The sequence below is a fragment of the Nycticebus coucang genome, chromosome X, assembly GCF_027406575.1.
Source record: "Nycticebus coucang isolate mNycCou1 chromosome X, mNycCou1.pri, whole genome shotgun sequence".
Lineage (NCBI taxonomy): Eukaryota > Metazoa > Chordata > Mammalia > Primates > Lorisidae > Nycticebus > Nycticebus coucang.
Genome location: NC_069804.1, coordinates 84,771,011 through 84,791,930, shown reverse-complemented (window position 1 = coordinate 84,791,930; position 20,920 = coordinate 84,771,011). Strand labels below are relative to the sequence as shown.

At 44.0% G+C, this 20,920-nt stretch overlaps 1 protein-coding gene across 1 annotated transcript in view; it reads right to left on the bottom strand.

The window, feature by feature from the left end:
• Window positions 1-20,680, bottom strand: part of SLC16A2 (solute carrier family 16 member 2) — a 146,900-nt gene extending 126,220 nt beyond the window's left edge. The window contains exon 1 of the mRNA XM_053580475.1: window positions 20,055-20,680. Within this exon, the coding sequence (XP_053436450.1) occupies window positions 20,055-20,490 (436 nt within the window). The 5' untranslated portion in view covers window positions 20,491-20,680. The remainder of the gene's footprint in view (window positions 1-20,054) is intronic.
• Between the last annotated feature and the right edge of the window lie 240 nt (window positions 20,681-20,920).

The following is a 20,920-nucleotide window of genomic DNA, read 5'->3' as shown; positions in this document are numbered from 1 at the left end:
AGTAGGTTTGGAATCTGAACCACAGCCCCTCTCCTCATATCATTTTCTAATTGCTACTCAAGGCTCTCTCAAGTAAACGCCTCTCTCCCAGATGTTGTCTCTACAACCAACTTGCTCATTCCAGACCTTGGTAGTGCTCTGCTGGAACCAGATTAATACCACCACCTCTCACTGCCCTTGCCCTCAAACACACACACACATGTGTGTGCACATGCGCACACACCTGTCCACATACATTGGGTACCAGACTCTGACCAGACTCTGACTCTATGGAACTGAACTGTCTTCTTCTTTTGTTTAAGGTCCAGAACTGGATGAGAAATCCATCAGCAGAAGAAAAGGTCTGAAGGGGTGGGCAAGAAAGGAAATTTTCATCTCAGCCTACCAGGGAGGACTGTGGTGCGAATCAAGGTTGACTTCTGTTTGCAACTCCCAGAGAAACACAGACATGGGTACAATTACACAAGGCATGAAGGTGGCTTTCCTGGGATCCTTTTGTAGGAGCTTCTCATTTGCCAATTTAAGGCAATATTTTCTTTTTTCACAGTGGGAAAGGGTTACAGGGCCCAGGCCTAGAGACCAGAGAAGCTTCTGAATGTTACAGAAAGCACCTTACCTGGGACCTGGGGTCAGGAGTGGGGAAAGTGAATCAGAGTCCCAGGACAACTCAGCCTGAGCTGATGGGGGCTGATTGCCCACTCTTCCTTTGCACCACACATGGAGAGACCCTAGTTGGTAGGAAAGAATGACAGGGGATCTCAGCCAAGTAACCCCAGGCTGCTTGATTACATAGGGAAGGATTGTCATATAGTTACTAACCTCTAGAATCTCAAAGTTGGAAGGGGCCTTTGGAATCATCTAAATACAAAATTATATAACCACAGAGGAATGAGGAAGAGGCCACGCTAAGCTTGAGAATCATAGGTCTGCATTAGAATCCTAGATCTACTGTGAGTACTAGCATTTAACCTTGGATAAGTCACCTAATATTTCACTTCCTTAGTACCCTTATATATTTTTTTTAAAAGGGAGGAGTATCCTCTTATAGAGTTATTGTGAGAATTAAGTAAGATAATCTATGGAAAACTTTTAGCATATTAGCTCCTGGCATGCAGTAGGCTTTCAATAATAACTTTTAGTTAAGCAAAGTTGTGGTTGAATGCTCACTTCTCCATTACTAGCTATCTTACTTTGAGCAAGCCATTTTACCTCTTGGGGTGTCTTTTTTTTTTTTTTTGAGACAGAGTCTCACTATGTGAGCCCTTGGTAGAGAGCCATGGTGTCACAGCAACCTCATACTCCTGGGCTTAAGCAATTCTCTTGCCTCAGCCTCCCAAGTAGCTGGGACGACAGGTACCTGTCACAACACCTGGCTATTTTTGTTATTGTTGCAGTTGCCATTGTTGTTTTGGCAGGCCTAGGCCAGGTTAGAACCCACCAGCCCTGGCATATGTGGCCAGCGCCCTAGCCACTGAACTACAGGTGCCAAGCCTCTTGGGGTCTTAATGGAAATAATCGTACTTTATAGGGTTCTTGTGAAGATTCAGTGACATAATTCATACAGGTAAAAGTTTAGCATGAAGTTAGGAACATAGTAAGTGCTTAGTAAATATTGGCTAAATCTGAACAGGCATATCACTAGAACCATGAGACGTGGATTATTTTCTCAGATTTATGCTGCATCACCCCACACTCTTTGGCCTCATCCTTCATGTCACTGATCAGACAAATGGGTATAGTCTAAACAGAGGCTCAAGCAATCTGCATTTTGTCAGATGAGGACTGAACCATGGTTTGGAGTTTTGGCTACATTAGCACTAGGATATCTTAACTTGTATAACCAATTCATCAGCCACAGATAAAATACACCAAGGCTAATGAGATAGCCATCCACCCTTCTCTTGAAGGCATGAATTCCCTTTCAATACCCAATCTTAGCACTCCTGGGGCATCTCTAGTCATTTTCACTTGCCCTAGAGCCCAAAGTGTTGAGGGCAGTATTGGGAAGGTCAGAGACCTAGGGGAAAGGCTTTCCTGTCTCTTATTGCCCAGTCTGGGGCATCTTCAGCTTATGTCTGGCCTACATCCTCTGAAGGCCTCCAGTAGATCTCTAATGAAGAATAAGGTTTGTCTCTAAGGCAAACCTATTTGTAGGTTGTGGAGTGGGGGTAGGGAGATTGAATAATATTCAAAGCCCTGGAAAGTTTCTACTGCTTGGCACGGTCCTCCAGGGAGACAGGCATAGAGGAAAGGCCACCTGTCAAATCTTACCCTTGCACTCAAGTCTAGGCCTTACAGACACCTCCACACCTCAATCTCACTCTTAGGCAGTTTCTTTTTGTCCTTGCCAAGCACCCATTGTTTGTAGATATCTTAAAGACATAGCTGAGTTTATACTCCAAAGCATGAATCAGCAGCTGGTTCCTAATGAGGATTATTTTATTGTGACTCAACCAGTGCTAAGCAAAAAGTAAAGGTATGTAGGTTTCATTACACATGCCTCAGTTTCATCACTTGTAAAATTAAGTGGTAGTCTTTGTAGTTTAAATTGTTCATAACTCAATGAACCACAGGTCAGGCCTGGCTCTACCCTGCATGTGCTCATGTGTGCACGCACCCACACACACATACTTCCATTACACGTATGCGTATATACACATACATGCCCATAGTTACACACAGTTGGATATATTCATATTCCCATTTATAGTCATACACACTTTTACAACTTTGACATAAACATACACACAATGTATAAAACCACATTCATACACACACACATAGAGTCTCTTCTGAAGCTGATCAGGAAATAAACACACTTGGGAAGGGGCTCCATTATATATTTATGGACAGCAACAAGAAAAGGAATTCATATTCAGAGTAAACAATTTCCAGTCACTAGGCTGAAAAGGCTGAATCTTCCCTCCCGGCACTGCCCAACCCTCCGCCCCCCTACCACCACCACAGACACATTTTTCAAGGCTTCTTGTGAGGAGCTCTTACAGTCTGCCCTTTCCTGGAAAGCTGGAGCAATATGTAGTTTGTCCTAAACCTAGAATAAATATACATTTTGGTTTGGGGACAATCCTAGTTTATGCCGGTTATCCTAGCAAAATATGTATTAACAGTGTCCCCTTTCACCCTCAAAAGCGTCCTAGTTTGGATAATAAATATGATAACACTACCCTCTACCTAAACCCCTCCTTATTGTAGGCCATAGCTAGGCTGCCTAGAATGGGACCATTACATCAGGTCTGGCCTGCTCCCTAGGAAACCATCTTGCTTTCTAACCATGTTTAAATCTTCATTTCTATTACTAGGAATTATTTTTAATGTTCGAGCCTTCCAAATAAGCAAACCAATTTACCCACATACCAGTGGGGCACTCCAGCCTCTGCGATTTGGTTTGAAAAGTTATCTAGCCATCAAAATTCTAGTTGGCCTCAAAGTGAGTATTAACTCTCCTACTTTTGGTCTCACTCCATTTAATCCCCTAGCTATGCTCCTCCTGCTTATAATTCTCAATACTCTCATTTTTCTCTTCCTTTTCTTTCTCTTCCTCTCTCTCTCTCACAAAATGTTAGGTTCTGATGACTCTGGCTCTCTCTGAAGCAAATATACTCCATAGTACTACCCCCTCCACACACACGACCTATGCTCAGAGATACTCATAATAATAAAAGGGAGTAGCAAAGGGAGGGAGAACAGAACAGAAAGAAAGAGAGAGTGGGGAGAGAGGGAAAGAGAGAGAGATTCAACTTCAACTTCATTTAGGCTCTGTTACTAATTTTCATTATGTCTGTTGCTTAATTTCATTTAGCTTCAGGGCATTTGGGCCAGTGACTATTTTTGTGACTGTATTGACTGTGTTTTCAAAAAAAATCTGAAAATGCCATCAGCTCTTTGCAAACATGACTATAACTATATTGTGCAGGATGGAGTCGTAGAACTATTCACAGAGCAACCAGATAAGGATCTATGTTCTCCAGACACAGCATGGATAACACATGCTGCAGCTTGATAGCAGCTGTGCTAATCTACAAATAAGATAGAGGCAAGGAAGAAGCCCCAGCAAGGGTAAAATAGTTATTATCAGTATGAAGTGGGGGAATAGAGACTAACAGGGCCTTTTTTCATACACCTTAGAAAACAGGGCCTTTTCTCATCCTCCTTAGAAAACTTGATAGTTTAGGGAAAAGATAAAGGGTACAGTATGCTTACTTGTATAGCATACATATGCATTCACATACAAATGTAGATAGATATACATCTACGTGTATGGGTATGTGTATGAAAGAAAGAGAAAAAGGATAATTGTGGATAAATGTGTATGGGTGTGTACTTAAATGTGTCTATGTCATGAATTCAGGCTTAAGGTGAGATATGTGTAGAATTTTGTACATTTCAAGTGGCTTCTTACACATGTGTACATCATGGGTGATGCCGCAATCCAGTTATAAATGTGCGAGCACAGGTGTAAGTCTACAGATAAACTTACATATGCAGCAAACATGATGATATTTCATATGGAAGGCTCAAAGTTGTTTTGAATGGACACAGCTTCTTATCCATCTTCTCATCATAAGACTGTGAGGTAGGGTTTATGACCTTCCCACTACCCCTTTTTACACATAGGAAAAGTGAGTTCACATTTGGCCAAGATTGCAGATAAGGAAAATGGCAAAGCTAGGACTCTAACACTGGTCTATCTGATGTGAGATTCTTTGCCTTTCTCTGTAATACACAGCACCTGGAGCAGTGAGGTGAAGGAGAACTAAACTTTGGGGTCTTCTTAATGACTTCCCATTCCAAGGGTATCTTTTCTGTTAGTACTGAAACCAATTTCATAAAAAGGAAGAGAACTTCAAAGCCACCGTTAGTCTCTGTTGAGCCACAGTCTGGAAAGTATCCTTCAGGTTGCTGGCTCTGACTAGAGATATTTAATTATAGCCAGCTCTACTCAGGAGACACAGATGATCCATTACCTCCTTGAGCAGGTGATTCTCTGGAACCCCTGGGGGTGTTTCCTGGGGTTAGGAGCTAGAACAATAAGTTTGTTTCCTCTCTAGTCTCTCTGGCTAGCTGTTGATCTATCTTTCTTTTCCTAAAAGCTTGAGCTCCCAACATCTGGTCTGACTGGCATCCCCTGAGCCTTCTATGTTTGAGATATTTGGTGAGGAGGGAAGGCAGCACAGGCATGGCTAGGCCTGAACGTAGGTGCCATTCCCGGACAAGGTAGCATATAAACTCTTTGGGGTCTTGCTGACTTCCCTTACTCAGGCTGCCAGGTCCCTCCAGCTATTTGGCCAGCAAATCTAAGGGAAACTTGCTTTTGGCTAGTCTTTCCATAGGTCAAGGTAAAAAACATTTTGGCTCTTGGAACATACAAGGAACTGTTGTTCACCATTAGATGATTAGAACTTGATCAAGCTGCATAGAATAATAGATATACTAATAATGACTCCACATTTTCCAGAATCACTGATTTGAATTCTTTGGAGAAGTCAAGGCTCAGGGGAAGGGTTTGGTCTCCTAGTCATCTCAAGGAAGAAGAACCTCACCATTCGCCTTCTCTATCATGACAATGTTCAGTGATCTCAACTTGTCACCAGAACTTCAACTTGCTGATATTTACAGCTTCCTTAAGGGGGCTTTATTGGTACTTGTAGGCATTTGTCCTCCTCTTCTTCTGGCCCCAGAAGGTAAACCATCCTCTGAGTAACAGTATGGGAGGTCTCAACCACCAACGCAGTCATGGGGCTTGGCAGGGAAAGCTCTCAGGAGCTAAGACATACAGAACTCTGCTGTGGATAGAGCTTCTTGGGTTCAAAACCATTCTTTGTGGGTGTATAAACCACTCACAGTCATCGGTTCCCTCCAGAACTTAGGGAGGAACTTACAGCCTTCTGTGGTCAGTGCAGGATTGCCCAACAGGCAGACTTAACATGAGCTTAGACCACCAGTGAAGCAATGCCACCCCCAAATGAGAAAAATATGTATAGATTTAATGAATTGTTTCAGAATTTGGCATTCAGAGAAACAGTGCTTAAAACCTCAGAGGTTCTTTTTTCTTTTTGAGACAGAGTCTCACTATGTCACCCTTGGTAGAGTGCCATGGCATCACAGCTTATAGCAACCTCAAACTCTTGGGCTTAAGTGATTCTCTTGCTTCAGCCTCCCAAGTAACTGGGACTAGAGGCACCTGCCACAATGCCCAGCTATTTTGTTGTTGTTGTTGTTGTCATTGTTGTTTAGCAGGCCTGGGCCAGGTTTGAACCCGCCAGCCCTGGTGTATGTGGCATGTAAGCTACGGGCGCCAAGCCCTCTTTTAGAGGTTCTTAATCTTGTCCTGGGCATGGCTAACATCAGAGCAGCCCAGATGGTACTTTTATAAAGCGTCCCTATTACTTTGACTTCCTGATTGAGTAATAACGAACTCCCTAGGGCTCACTTGGTATCACACTTGTTCTCTGAAGCCCAACTGTATAAATTTATAAGGTATAGTCTATTAAGCAAATAATAAGAACAGGAAATATTTACCCAACACTTGTTTTGTGTCAGATACTATTCTGAGCTAGCTAGCTAGAGAGAGAGAGATACACAGATATGAGTGTCAACTCTTATAACAACCCTGTGTAGCAAATGCTCTTGATATCCCCCTTTTACAAATGAGCAAATAGAGGCACAGAGAGGTTAAATGCCTTGCACAAGGACACAACAACAGTGAATGGTGGAGCCAGTATTTTCCCAGACACTTTGGTTCTAGGGTTAGTGTTCACTCAAGTGGGCTCCATGAAAGGGGGATTTTTCTTTCTTTCTTTTTTTTTCTTTTTTTTTATTGTTGGGGATTCATTGAGGGTAAAATAAGCCAGGTTACACTGATTGCATTTGTTAGGTAAAGTCCCTCTTGCAATCATGTCTTGCCCCCAGAAGGTGTGGCACACACCAAGGCCCCACCCCCCTCCCTCCTTCCCTCTCTCGAGAGGGGGATTTTCAATGGTACCCACCCATGAGGCAAACCTCCTTTTAAAAACTAAAACCAAGGTCTTAGAACAGTGATGCTAAGATGGATATTATAAAGAGAGACATCCAGGGATGTTGACTCAGCATTTCACAATCCATCCCACCAAATCTTAGCTTTGCATTGAGGTACTTGCTCACTTGAATACGCATACTTTCTTTTCGCCTATGTTGGAAGTCTCCAAGGAGATAGTATAGAAACCATGGCACAATTATCCTTTCCAAAACTCATCTTGAGAGGATCTGTTTTTCATTTTCATCAGAAAAATTGTTTTCTTCCACTTACCACCTCACCCTCACCCATTTGCCAGGAAGTTCCCTAGGCCTCCTTGGTTTGCATAAACCACTGGTTCTAAGTACCACTAAGTTCTGAAAGGTCCAAATTTCTTAATTCTTAAGTGGAGAAATTGGAGGCCCATAAAGGGGAAGGCACCTGGCAGGGTTATGAAGATAGCTAGTAAGAGAGCTAGAACCAGAATCCAGGTCTACTGACTCCCAGTCCAGTGTTCTTTCTTGATCCCAGCCAGCAGGCCTTAGATACGCCCAAATCTTTTCTTGTATGGCTCCCATTTCCATGCCCCTGAACTTTTTGACTCTCAGTTCTTTGTTTCATTATACTATACTGATTTTTACCCACACCCTTAAGCTTCATGCTGCTACTAAGTTTAGGAAAAAATCTATTCCAACTTTCAGGGAACTTTTCCGTCATGGAATTTGGAAGTGGTAGGCCTGGGATCTAGTCCCAGGGATCTAGTCCCAGCTCTACTAAATATTAAATGTGTGACCTCAAGCCACTCACTTGCCCTCCATCTGCTTCCCATTTTATGTAACTGTAAAATAGGAGTATGAATATCTATGCAGCCCTTTCAGGTAGTGAACTTTCCCCTAATACAAACCACACTGACTTTTCATTTTCCAGAACCCCCAACATAGCACTTAATATAACCAAAGATGTTGGCATATGTTGATAATCAACTGGGTATTTTATTTCACAACTGCCTCTGTTGCAAGGATCAATGTAAAATAAGATATAAACTTAAACAATATGCCATGCACGGAAGGGATTATTAACACTAAACAGTATCCCCTCTACTGGGGCTTACAGGATCTGGAGGCCTGGTTGGATCCCAGGGTGAGGGGCTGAGAGCTGCTGATACTCATGCTCTTCTTCACCTTGGACCTGAGCAGATGACATGAAAGAGCAGGTGGTATGGGCTGGGAAGGCTGAGCCATGGCCACTTGTAGGCACCTCATTCTTTGGCCCAATGCCCAGACATCCCCCCTCCCCGTGCCCTTCTCTCCAAATGTCCTCAGTATTTTCCTCTCTGCCTGCCCCTCCACCCTACCCCACCTGCTGGGTAAGGCCTAATGAGGAACAGTTACTCACTGGGCTCCCAAAGGGCAAAGGCCCAGAATCTGAGCAACAACTGAACTGTCCAATTCTCAACCCCCAACCTGCCATTGCCCAACTCTCTACTTAGCTAAACACCATTTCAAGTTCTAGCTCTACCAGTAAACTTTCCTTGATTCCTCTGGCCCTCACACTCATCTCTCCCTTTCCACATCACTGCACAAAAATTGCATTTCTTTAATATATACATATTTTTTATTACTTAGTGGTGATCTGTATCTTATATCTTCTTAAAGAAATTTTAAACTTCTTGAGGAACCCTTTTCCTTCTCTGGCTCATCCAAGGTCCAGCCTAGTACATAATAAAGACGTACTGACTTGAACTGAACCAAGAACCAAGATTAATTGAATTGGAGGTGTAGCATATATGGAAAGGGCTTTTGAGCAGGGGGAGAACTAACACTTACTGAACATCTATTATATGCCAGGATATATGCTGGATGTTTTGCATGTCTCATTTCATTTAATGTCCACACCAGTAGTAATATATATTATTATTATCCCTATTTTATATATGAGAAAACTTAGACCCTAGAAAGTTTAAAAATCTTGTCTGGCTTGGCTCCTGTGGCTCAAGCAGCTAAGGCGCCAGCCACATACATCTGAGCTGGCATGTTTGAATCTAGCTGGGGCTGGCCAAACAACGATGATGGCTGCAACAAAAAATAGCTGGGCATTGTTGTGGGCACCTGTAGTCCCAGGTACTTGGGAGGCATAGGAAGGAGAATCACTTGAGCCCAGGAATTGGAGGTTGCTGTGAGCTGTGATGCCATGGCACTCTACCCAGGGAGAGAGCTTGAGGCTCTGTCTCAAAAAAAAAAAAAAAAAAAAAAAAATCTTGTCAAGACCAGCCATATGGTAAGTAATCTGAATCTAGCACTGTTTGACCCATAGTCAAAGATTGGTAATAGCTTGAATATTCTTCAGGAAGCTGTTGATTAAATAAATTATGATATTCTCATATAATGGAATATGGTATAGCTATAAGAAAGAATGAGGACTTTATGGACTTAATATGTAATAATAGACAAGATACATTTTGAAGTATAAAAGATAAGGTAGATGATAGGCTACCATTTGGACTTTAAAAGGTATACCCCACACACACACAACACACACAAATTGTATATACATATATATAGAATATTGAGAACTGTATATAAATATAGAGAGAATATATATAGAATTGTATATATATATATATAGACTATCTCTGGAAGGATATACCAAATAACACCATTGGCCTCCAGGGAGGAAAACAAAGTGGCTGGGGAACAGGAATGGGAGAGAGACTTACCTATCGTATCTTCTGAATTTTATTTTTATCTTTATTTATAAAGTAGGTCCTAGGGATTGACTGAGGAAAAGTTCAGGGAAAAAGGAAGGGGGGTTAGTATGCTAGTGGTTGAGTTGGAGAAAACTTAGCATGCCATCAGCCCATACCTTGTGCCCATTCCCTAACCCTCTCACAAACAAATTTTCACAGCAAGCATCTACTGGCAATGCTGATTAAGGTCACATCTTTTCAGATCTCAGTTTTCTACCAGTAAGATGGAAACCAGAAGGAATAGGATTAGGTGATCCCTAAAATGCCTTCTAGCTCAGATATCTAAATAACTGAAAATCAAGATGGTGAGTCCTAGTATATTTGAAATCTTAGTCTCAAAGAAGGGCTTTGGGATTTTGTTTTGCTTTTGTAACAACAAAAAAGAAGCATTTTCATTCTGATTTGCCTGCTGGTTATTCTTAATGAAGACTCCTTAAGTGACCATTGAAATGTTTGCTCAAAATTGCTATTGCATTCTTTCTTTGTGAAGGCCACAGTCTTCTGTGGCCTCTGTTCTCTGTGGCTATCCTGTTTAGAACACAAGGAAACTGACCCACTCCAAAGCTGAATACAAAGAGCAAGGCTCCTTCTATGCTTAATGTCCCCTGGCCCAGCCCTTCTGACCCTAAATATCCCTTTCCTTCTTCCTCACTATCTGCAAGAGAACATAGGCTCTGTGAGAGACCCTTGGGAGGAAGTGACACCCTAACTCCACCCCACCATCTTCCCCCCCCCCGCCAGCAACTCATAGTAAAACAACTCAGTGCTTGACTCCTAGGGAGGTTTGTGAGCTCCTGCCAAGGCTGCAAATATTTCAACATGCCTTGTTTTCTCAAATGTATATGACCTATGTTCTGGCTCTGGGTTCTTAGAAAACTGAGGAACAAAGAAAATACAGCCAGTTCTTAGATAAAAAACACCAGTATCAAACTGCAGAAGAACAGAGAAGGGAAATGGGGAAGAGATGGAGTGGGGAGATGGGGAGAAAACCTTTAAAGACACATTTAGAGAAAGTCATAATGACTCCATTTCTAGGAGCTGGAAAAGGATAATATTAATAATAATAACACCAACCACTTCATAATTTACAAAGACCTTTTACATACACACACAATCTCATTTTATTCATCACAGTCTTATCAAAATAGGTACTTGGTTGTCTCATTTTGTAGATGAGAATACTGAAGCCCAGAAAAGTTATATGACTTGTTCAGTGCTAAGGAACTAAGAGATGGTTTCTTTGGCTCCTTTTCAACTCAAAGATTATGACCCTTTGCATATATACACTGGATAGACTGAGATGGGTAGTTAGAAGAATATTACGAGATTGTTGCTCGTTTATTTACTAAACGCTTTCTCAGTCATTTATTTTTATCCCTTAGTCATAAGGATGCCTAAAGTCTACAGAAATGAAAAACTGTGGTAATCTCCCTTGGTAACTGTCCCCCACATCTGTACTATGTATTAGGCGATGTCTAGAAGCAGAAGTTCTAGAATCAGACTGTCTGGGTTCAAATCCTGGCTCTACTATTATTTGCTATATGAGCTTGAGCAAGTTACTTAACTTCTGTTGCTGTCTTTATCTGCAAAATGGAGAAAATACTGGTATCTACCCCATAGGGTTGTTGAGAATTGAAATGAATTAGTACATGTAAAGTATTTAGTATAGTTCCTTGCACAGAGTTAACTGCTAAATGTAAAATAAATATTGGTGATTAATACCGCTACTACTACTAGTACTATTATGATTACATATATTAGTGTGCTTGGCAGAAGTAAGGAGGTAAATGTCAAAGAAGCCCCACTATGGAATGCAGCTGAAGCAGCCATCAATAGTGTGTACTTTATACTTTTTTCCCAGTAGTATGGAGGTCTTATCTTCATGGAGGGAACCATCTTCATTTTTTCTACCAGTTCCCTCTGGGATCAGTGACAATTTCACATGAGTGGCATGGGCAATGAACAGAGGAAGAGTTCTTTGTGAGAAACTCAGTGATCTAAACAAGTGACTGAAGCTATGACTTCAGTTTCACCAGCACTGTGTTCCAAGAAACTGTGCTAACTGACTCGGACAGACATCACACACCCAGTTACACACATGTACACACAGGTCTGGACATATGGGTGCTCGTGCATACCCTTCCAGCCTGGGTAAGAAGTTGGGCAAGGAGATCCACCTGATAGGTAAGGCAAAGAAACTATGTGGGAACTGCTTGTTTAGCAACATTTTCCTTCCTTTCTTCCCTCCAGCCACACAGAAGCAGGAGAGCAACTAACTTGGGAGCTTCACTCCCCCTCTCTACACTTCCTAAAGGCACTTTTTACTCCATTTAGGACTTGGGTGTCTGTTTTCTCCCTTCTCTGACCCCTCTAAAATCAATTGTGCAGTATTTTTGGCAAAAAGAGAAATGCTAAGGTGCTCAAAATAAAATGAACCAGAACCCGTGAAGGTACTGAAAACTAATCCAAAATCTCTGGCGGTTCAGCTGGCCCAGGATATAGACAACAATAATGGTGAGGATTTGAAAAGGAGTGCAAGTAACCAAGACATTTGTTGAATACTATAAGACCTTGCTACAGTGTTATCTTCTGGATTGGGGTCCAAGGGCTGTGAAAAGAGGAGGTGTGGAAATGAAAAAAAGGTTTTCATAGCAGCTGCAAAAAATCCAGAGGTGATGGCTTTGACACTCTTTGAGTGCTCCATGAAAAGTCACCCTTCACCCAGGAAGTAGAGAGTAAGGGGACAGAAAGAAGAGAATGGGAAGGGGAAAGGGAGGCCTCTGTGGTATGTGTAGAAGTGGGCCTGAGACCGTAGCTGGAATTGGGCCTGTATATTATCCTAAGCCCCAGTAGCTCCTCTGAGCAACAAAGAAAAAGAGAAGAGAAGGAACAATACTGGGAACAAAACAGGTGGCACATCTAGCAAATGTGATAAAAATGCAACATGAAAATAGAAGTAGCTGAGAAAATATGCAGCTGGAACAGCCAATTTCATCCCTTCCTCTCCCAATAATCCAGGAAATTGGAGCAAAGTAGAGGATAGGAAAGGGCAAGACTGCCAGGGTGAAGAGGCTGTGCTTCCTAAAACCACCCAAACAGGTCACATTCCCCACTGAGAAGGCGGAGCCAACCATAGCACTCTCCCATAGGAGGTGATTAAATATTCCTACTCTTAGTCCGCTGGTCACCTCTAAAGCTAGAGAAGGCTGAGGTGGCCTAAACTCTCTTACCAGAATATTGGGAAGGATACAGGAAGATGAAGGCAGAAAGAAACTTGCAATAATGTTTCCCAGCCCCACTGATGAGAGTTGCAATTGTGTCTAGGTCAAGAGGTAAAACTCAGGCTCCACCCCGGTAGCTCAAGTGGCTAAGGCACCAGTCACATACACCAGAGCTGGTGAGTTCGAATCCAGCCTGGACCTGCCAAACAACTACAACCAAAAAATAGCTGGGCATTGTGGTAGGTGCCTGTAGTCCCAGCTATTTGGGAGGCTGAGGCAAGAGATTGCTTAAGCCCAGGAGTTGGAGGTTGCTGTGACCTGTGATTGCCACAGCACTCTATCCAGGGCAACAGCTTGAGGTTCTGTCTAAAAAAAAAAAAAAAAAAAAAAAGGTACAACTCAGGCTGGCCATATTCTATCACCCTCATTTAGCAAGTTTCCCAGTCTGAGTTCTTTGTAATAGTCCCCAATAACCCATACAGAAGCTCTGGTACATTCAAACTGATTCCATAGACAGCTGGGAAAAGACTTCTTTCAGGTAGAGTATTCATAATCCATGGCTTGGTATGTGGAGGGTGTGTGTGTGTGTGCACAAGTGCATGCATGCATGCATACGTACACATGTGTGTGTGTGTTTTGAGAAGAAAGCCTTTTCTCTAGGGCTTATTCATTCACTATCAGGTGAAACAGTTTCTTTCAAGACAGAAAATCCCAATCCATCATTCACACAATCTGAAAGGAGTAAATGACTTTTTTCTTTTCAAAATGTAAAAAAACAAAACAGTAACAAAAAAAGATGTTGGCAGGAAAAGCAGTGCATCCTCCCAGGAAACCAGTCTGTTCAAAAGGTTGAGATGACATCCTTTACATACTTCTGAGAATTTTGAAACTCTAATTGCTTGTCTATCCTTCATGGGACTGGAGGAAATGTTGTCCTAAACATGAAAATATAAATCCAAGGAAAAGGAGAGAGAGCTCTGTACCCAGCTGTTTCAGTAGGCACACTCTCAGCTAAGCCCTGAGTTAAGCTGAAGTTGGCTGGGGATAGTGGAGACAGGGATCACAACCAGCAGCCTTCCCCACCTCCAGAACAGTGAGATCTCAGCAGCATCCCTGAGCTAGCCATAAAGACGCCCTCTCTGAAGCCCTGTAAAGGGAACCTCTGCATCACATTTAAGAGTTGGTTCCCTCTTCTAGAGTGAGGTTAACAGCAAACCAAGGTCACACTGACCATGCATTTCTGAGAAGGAAGAGTGAGCTATGGGAAATTAAATTTCGTGAGAGTGGTCCAAACTGAGATTCAAGGAAATGTTTACAGTTTAACGGTTTTGAGGAATGGGCTCATATGCTGGAAAAGAGAGCATACAGACCATTTGTGGCAGGCCAAGTCCAGAGAGTTCTCTTGGAGGCCCAGCTCTATGCTGAGCAGGGAATTCTGGGGAAAGCAGCTGTACATCCCAAGTTGTCCTTACATACTAGATAAAAAAGACTGGATCTTTTAACCATGTCTATACCTGTGGGCAGCCCCACAGTCTTTAAATACAAATGACATAGGAAAATGATGTCTACATGGCTTTTCCTTGCTTTCTCAATCTCTTCCCAAACTGTCCTTACCCCCACCCCACTCCCACACACATGTTCAGGCCGCTTAACAAATTTTTATTTGCCTGAATGAGTCAAAATTTATGCCAAGGTAACGGTAAGAAATAAGACAGCACATAATTCTAGAAGTATAGAATTATGCTAAAAAGTTCATGTAGTCAAACCATCTCATTTTACAAGCAGATAAACTCAGGTATAGGGAGATGACATATCTACTCCAAGTCATGAAACAAGTTGGGGGCACATGTTATCTAACTCAGTTGCTGCCTACCTGGTACTACTGAGATCACCAGCCTTTGGGACCCCAGATTTGGCCTTGGTTGTCACTTTTGTAGACTTAGAATGAGGATATGAGGCCACTGGACACTGAGCCAGGCATCTAGCCTTAGCCAGCTACCTCAGCTCAAACAAGCACGCCCCTGGGTGGCATCCAAATGCCCCAACCCCTCATTCTCATCCCTTTCACGATGAATAACTGTCACAGTTTGGGATTCAGTTTGGTTGGAACGAAGGCAGGAAAATGACTTGAAAGATGTCTGACTAAGGGCTACTGCTTGGGGGAAGATATTTGCAGGTTATGTCTCCAACAAAGGTTTAATAACCAGAATCCACAGAGAACTCAAACATACCAGCAAGAAAAGAACAAGTGATCCCATCTCAGGGTGGGCAAGGGATTTGAAGAGAAACCTCTCTGAAGAAGATAGGCGTACGGCCTACAGACATATGAAAAAATGCTCATCATCCTTAATCATCAGAGAAATGCAAATGAAAACTACTTTGAGATATCATCTAACTCCAGTAAGATTAGCCCATATCACAAAATCCCAAGACCAGAGATGTTGGCGTGGATGTGGAGAAAACGTAACACTTTTACACTGCTGGTGGGAATGCAAATTAATACATTCCTTTTGGAAAGATGTTTGGAGAACACTTAGAGATCTAAAAATAGACCTGCCATTCAATCCTACAATTCCTCTACTAGGTATATACCCAGAAGACCAAAAATCACATTATAAAAAAAAATTTGTATCAGAATGTTTATTGCAGCCCAATTCATAATTGCTAAGTCATGGAAAAAGCCCAAGTGCCCATAGATCCACGAATGGATTAATAAATTGTGGTATATGTACACCATGTAATATTATGCAGCCTTAAAGAAAGATGGAGACTTTACCGCTCTCATGTTTACATGAATGGAGCTGGAACATATTCTTCTTAGTAAAGTATCTCAAGAATGGAAGAAAAAGTATCCAATATACTCATCCCTACTATGAAACTAATTTATAGCTTTCACATGAAAGCTATAACCCAATTATAACCTAATAATATGGGGAAGGGGGAAAGGTAGGGGAGGAAGGAGAATGGGTGGAGGGAGGGTGATTGGTGGGACCACACCTACGGTGAATCTTACAAGGGTAAATGTGAAACTTACTAAATGTAGAATGTAAATGTCTCAACACAATAACTAAGAAAATGCCAGAAAGGCTATGTTAACCAGTATGATGAAAATATGTCAAATGATATATAAAACCAGTGTATGGTGCCCCATGATTGCATTAATGTACACAGCTATGATTTAATAATAATAATAAAAAGATGTCTGACTAATGGCCCTGTGGCCTGAAGCTCCATAGCAGGATCTAAGCCAACCTGATCTAGCTCTGCTGAACAGTAGTCAAAAACTTTTACCCAAAGTCAAGGGAATGGCAGATTTGCTCAAAAGATATCTTGCTCTCAAATCAGCAATTTAGTGTTACAGTCCAATGAGACATGGAACCAAGCCATGAGCATCCATAAAATGGGGAGGAAAAAGATAACTTATTCTGCCCTGACTCCACCCATCCTTGGGACTCTCAGTTCACTCAATGGCAGAATGTACTACTCTACCCCATGACTAGAAAATTCTGTCTTTATCAGAGTGGCCCATCAAACTGAACCATTTTGTACACAATAGTGAAACTTCCTGACCATCGTCCCTTTCCCTGATGGTGAGAACTTCAGCTCTGCCCCTAAGAGCTCACAAGGGCCATGCTTATATACTACCCAATAAAAATTACCTCTCATTATATTTTGTGTTCTCAGTGCTAGACTGGCAATCAAGGTGGTGAGTGCACAGCAGTAAGTTTACTCTGAAGCAGTTTGAAAAATATTTAAGCTTGGAGCCAATGTTAGCGACTTTGGCTTCTGCCTTGACCCCTTATTGATCCCTCAACCCTAACCCCACCTGAGCTCCAACTCACTTAGGGTTCCAGTAGTGATCTAGAGCCTACAACCAATGCCACCTTGCTCACCTTTCCCTCCTTTCCTCAAAAAGGCTCCCTTCTCATCCCAGAAGGTATGCAAAGCTTATACTTCCCACAGAATTGTCTGGTTGCCTCCTATCTTGTCTGCTGCTTGGTCCAGATGAGGAAACTCCCAAATTTTCCACAATCTCTGCAAAAAGTTTAGCTATTTTCTCTCCTGATCTTTTCCCTTTTATCACTCAACTTGACCTTGCTTCCCTCTCAGAAAGCAGGCCCAGGAACAAGGAAAGTTGGCTTCCCTCTAAAACAGGTGAAAAAAAGGGGACAAGATATAATGCTGGTGACACTGCAGGTACACATCACAGAAGTCTTAAAGACTGCTTATTACATGCTCTAGTATAGCCTGAATTACACTTCCTTTTTACCTCCTGTGGCTTTTCCCTATGCCCAGAGACCCCCTGATGTGGAAGCTAACCCTCAAAGATCAAAACTACCTTTCTCTGATACTTCCTCATGACAATCCCAATCATCTGCAGAACCTTTGACCCATTAAGCCAATCAGCACAGCTTTAAGGCTTTAAAGATGTTAGCCCTAGCCAAAGAGAATTTGAGTTGCAGGATGCCTCCAAATACAATTCATAGACTTTTAGAGATCAAAGTTATGTCAGATATTAATAGAAATGGAAAAATCACCACAATAATAGAAATGTACAATGCACCAACCTCCTTGAGTGTGGCAGTATATGTTCTCCATTTCCCCAGTGTGAGTATTGGACAAATGCTGGCCAACAGAGAAGACAGTAAACCTCTACTAGCTTCTATCCCTTTGAGACACCAGGGCTATGACACAGGAAGCCAAAACATTTTCAGTAAACTGCAGAAAGTGTGTCCAGGCACAGACACATTTGGAATTTCAGGATCTGAATGTTGCTTGGGAAAGGCGAGGGCTCAAGAAAGGCAGTGATAAGGATGAGATTTTCTAGGTGCTCCTGTATGTGGTTGGGTGTTTCTGACTTTTCCGAAATAAAAACTGAGGTGTTCCTGAGAGGTCCAGTATCAACAATAACTTTAGTGAGTTCAAGATACACCACAACAAGGACCCAAGCCAAAGTATTAGGAGACCCTAGGGACATACAAATTTCCTTTCTGTCACTTCCTTACCATAATTTAAACCAGTAACCTCAGCCCCTCAATGAACCTGGTCTATGTTGGAGTGTGCCCCAGCCACACCCCAGCACAGCCCACTGCAGCACCACCCCCATCCCCCAGCTACAGTGTGAGGTCTTGACCGGAAAATCCCAGCGAGCCCTCCCCCTGAGTCCCCTATGATCACATGCTTTGATGTCTGTTCCCCAGCAGTAAGTCTCTTCCTGGTAAAATAGTGGTTTTTCCAAGTTTTAATACACACTACTAAGGCCCCAGCTATAGTCTGCTCATACCACCTAAATGCCAGGGCCTAGCTTTAGCCTAGTCTCCACTGCTTTTCATTAAGTTTATCCAGACTTTGCCACTCTCTGATCCCAAAAGCCAACAGCCTGCCTTCAACCACATGGCAATGCTCAGCAGGTGCTTTTGCAGGTAACCTAGGCAATAATACCCTGAGGCCTCACCCTGGCTGCCTTCCCAAGAGTCCCTGAACTGCATCAAAGCAGGAAAAAAGCGATCCCAGAGGTGAATGTGGCAGCACCTTCCCCCCAGAAGTTGTTCAACACATCCCAGGGACCCTTCCACTCCAGCATCAGGTGGCCTGGGTAGTTGTGAGACTGCCCTTGATAATCAGTAATGCACACTCAAGTTGTCTTCAAGTGGGGCCTGCACACCGCAGCTGCACCAATGAGTCATAAGGTCTGAGGCACCAATAGCCCAAAGCCCCTTCTGACAGGGCATCCAGTGAAACTGCGAACTAAAATCCCAAATCCTTGTTTGAAAATGGTGAGAGAGGCTCTCCAAGGGCCCAAGGAATCCGCAAATGGATGCCCCAGAATTCAAGATTTCTATGTTCACCTAATAATCGCTAGGTCTCATTGGATGGCAGCATAATTGTTCCAGGTTGACAAGAGGAGGGAACGCCTAATTTCCAGGGCAACACTGCAAATAGCCACATATTCAGAGTCGCCAACTTGGGGAGGTTGACATGAGTTGAACTGTCTTGCGAAGCCACGAGAGGGAGCAATCCTTGCGGGAGGGGGCATCCCAATCCCGTAGCTCCGTCGCTCCGTCACAAGAACTGCTGAGGGGCTTCCCTGGCAGCTTTTTGGGGAAAGCAGGTAGCGCCTCTGACTTCTTTGAGCTCACAGGAGACCCACGCCTGGGGTCTTGCGGCCAGGGCCTGGAGAGCAAAGGCTATGCCACCAACCCTATTGGTCTTAGGGGAGGAGACCAAGTCAGCCTCAAGCGAAAGAAGGAATGACTGGCCATTCCAGCTTAAGGCCTTACTAGGCACCCCCCGGATAGCGGAAAGGCACCGAGTGCTGGGTACAGCAAGGCTGGGGTTGGCAGTGGCACAGACTTAGCTGCAAGGCCTTGCCTGCCTGCCGCCTCACGTAGCTCTGGGAGGAGATAGTGGAGACTGCCTCCCTGCTTGCTTTGGGGCTCAGTTCAGAGAGCATGGAGATTTATTCGCTATAACCACCACCAGCAGAGACGTGCACGCACACCCCCACTCGGAGTCCCTCACTCCCTATCTCTCCTGCAGACACACATGCCTGCCATGTGTTTGACTCTTCTCTCAGAGTAACCGGGGTTCCTAAAGTGTTCTCAATAGAAAACATATCTGCTCCCCCGAAGGAATGGGGCAGCGGCAGAGATCCATAGTGCATCTCTCAAAGCCTGCCCTGCCTTCCAGCTCTCTCCTCTCTCCACGACTTCCCTCTCCACTGTGCCCCCACTCAATTCCACAAATATTTTTTCCCAGCATGAACGGGCAAAGTAAATGGGCAAACAAATCTGAAAGGTGCGTCTGGATTTGTCCCGGGGCAAAAAAGTTTATTGCTTGCCAGTGATCAATGAATGTCCCAGTTCCCACCTCCAGGACGTGCACCTAGTCTCCACAGTCAGAGCCTGCTCAAAGACCCCCAACCCACACCCTAGCAGGACCTTGGACTAGGGAGAGGGGAGGAGTAGGAGCTGCTTGTTGGAGGGGTGCCTCGGACTAGGAGGTATGGGGTTGGCCTCAGTGGGAACGTACACCCTTGCCCAGAATGCCAGGTGGGGCGGGGAGGACAACTCACCTGCTTGGAACTCCACTTGGCGATTTTTCTCTTTTTCCTCCTCTAGCAGCATGGAGTAGAGGATCCCAACGGAGTTATGGATGCCGAAGATGGAGCCGTTGCACCAAGTGGCAGCAAACACCACCACCCAGCCAAAGCCACCTTCCGGAGGCTGAAAGCTGCGCGCAGTGCCGCGGGTCTCCACTGTGAGCGCGGGCTCTGGTTCGTGCATCGGATCGGACTCAAACTCCAGCTCCCGCAGGGATTCAGGGTCCGGTAGGGGCTGAGGTTCCCGCTGGGGCTCTGGCAGGGGCACTGGCACCGACTTGGGCTTGGGCTTGGGCTCAGGCTCGGGCTCTAGCTCCCGCTCTGGGCTATCCACTGGCTCTTTCTGTTCCTGGTCTGCCTCCTGCCAGGGCCCCTTGGCTTCCTCGCTCGCTAGGCTTTGCAGCGCCATCGCGGCAGGCGACTGTGGCTGCTCCGAACCAAGGAGCCGCAGTGTGGCTGGAACTTGTTTCTGTGGTCGCGGCTGCTGCTACTCCGAGGGCTTCTGCTGCTGCTGCTGCCTCCTTCCTCCAGGCTCAACGCCCCAGCTGGCCAGCCCGTCCCACGACAGATGGTTCCTTGAGCCCTCTCCTCCTCCTCTCTCTTCCAACCCCCCTCCTCCTCTCCCCATGTCATCTCTCTCTCCTCCCCCTCCTCCTCCCTCCCACCTCTTTCTCCCTCAACAGGCAGCGGCTACAGCCTCCCTCTTCTCCCCAGCCCTTCCTCCTCTTACTCGATTACCTACTCTAGCCGCTGCTGCCTTCCCCAGCTCCCTTTCCAAACTACTGAATCCTGTCTTCCTTGTCTAAATTTCCAGTACAGGAAGAGTTAAAACGGGTAAT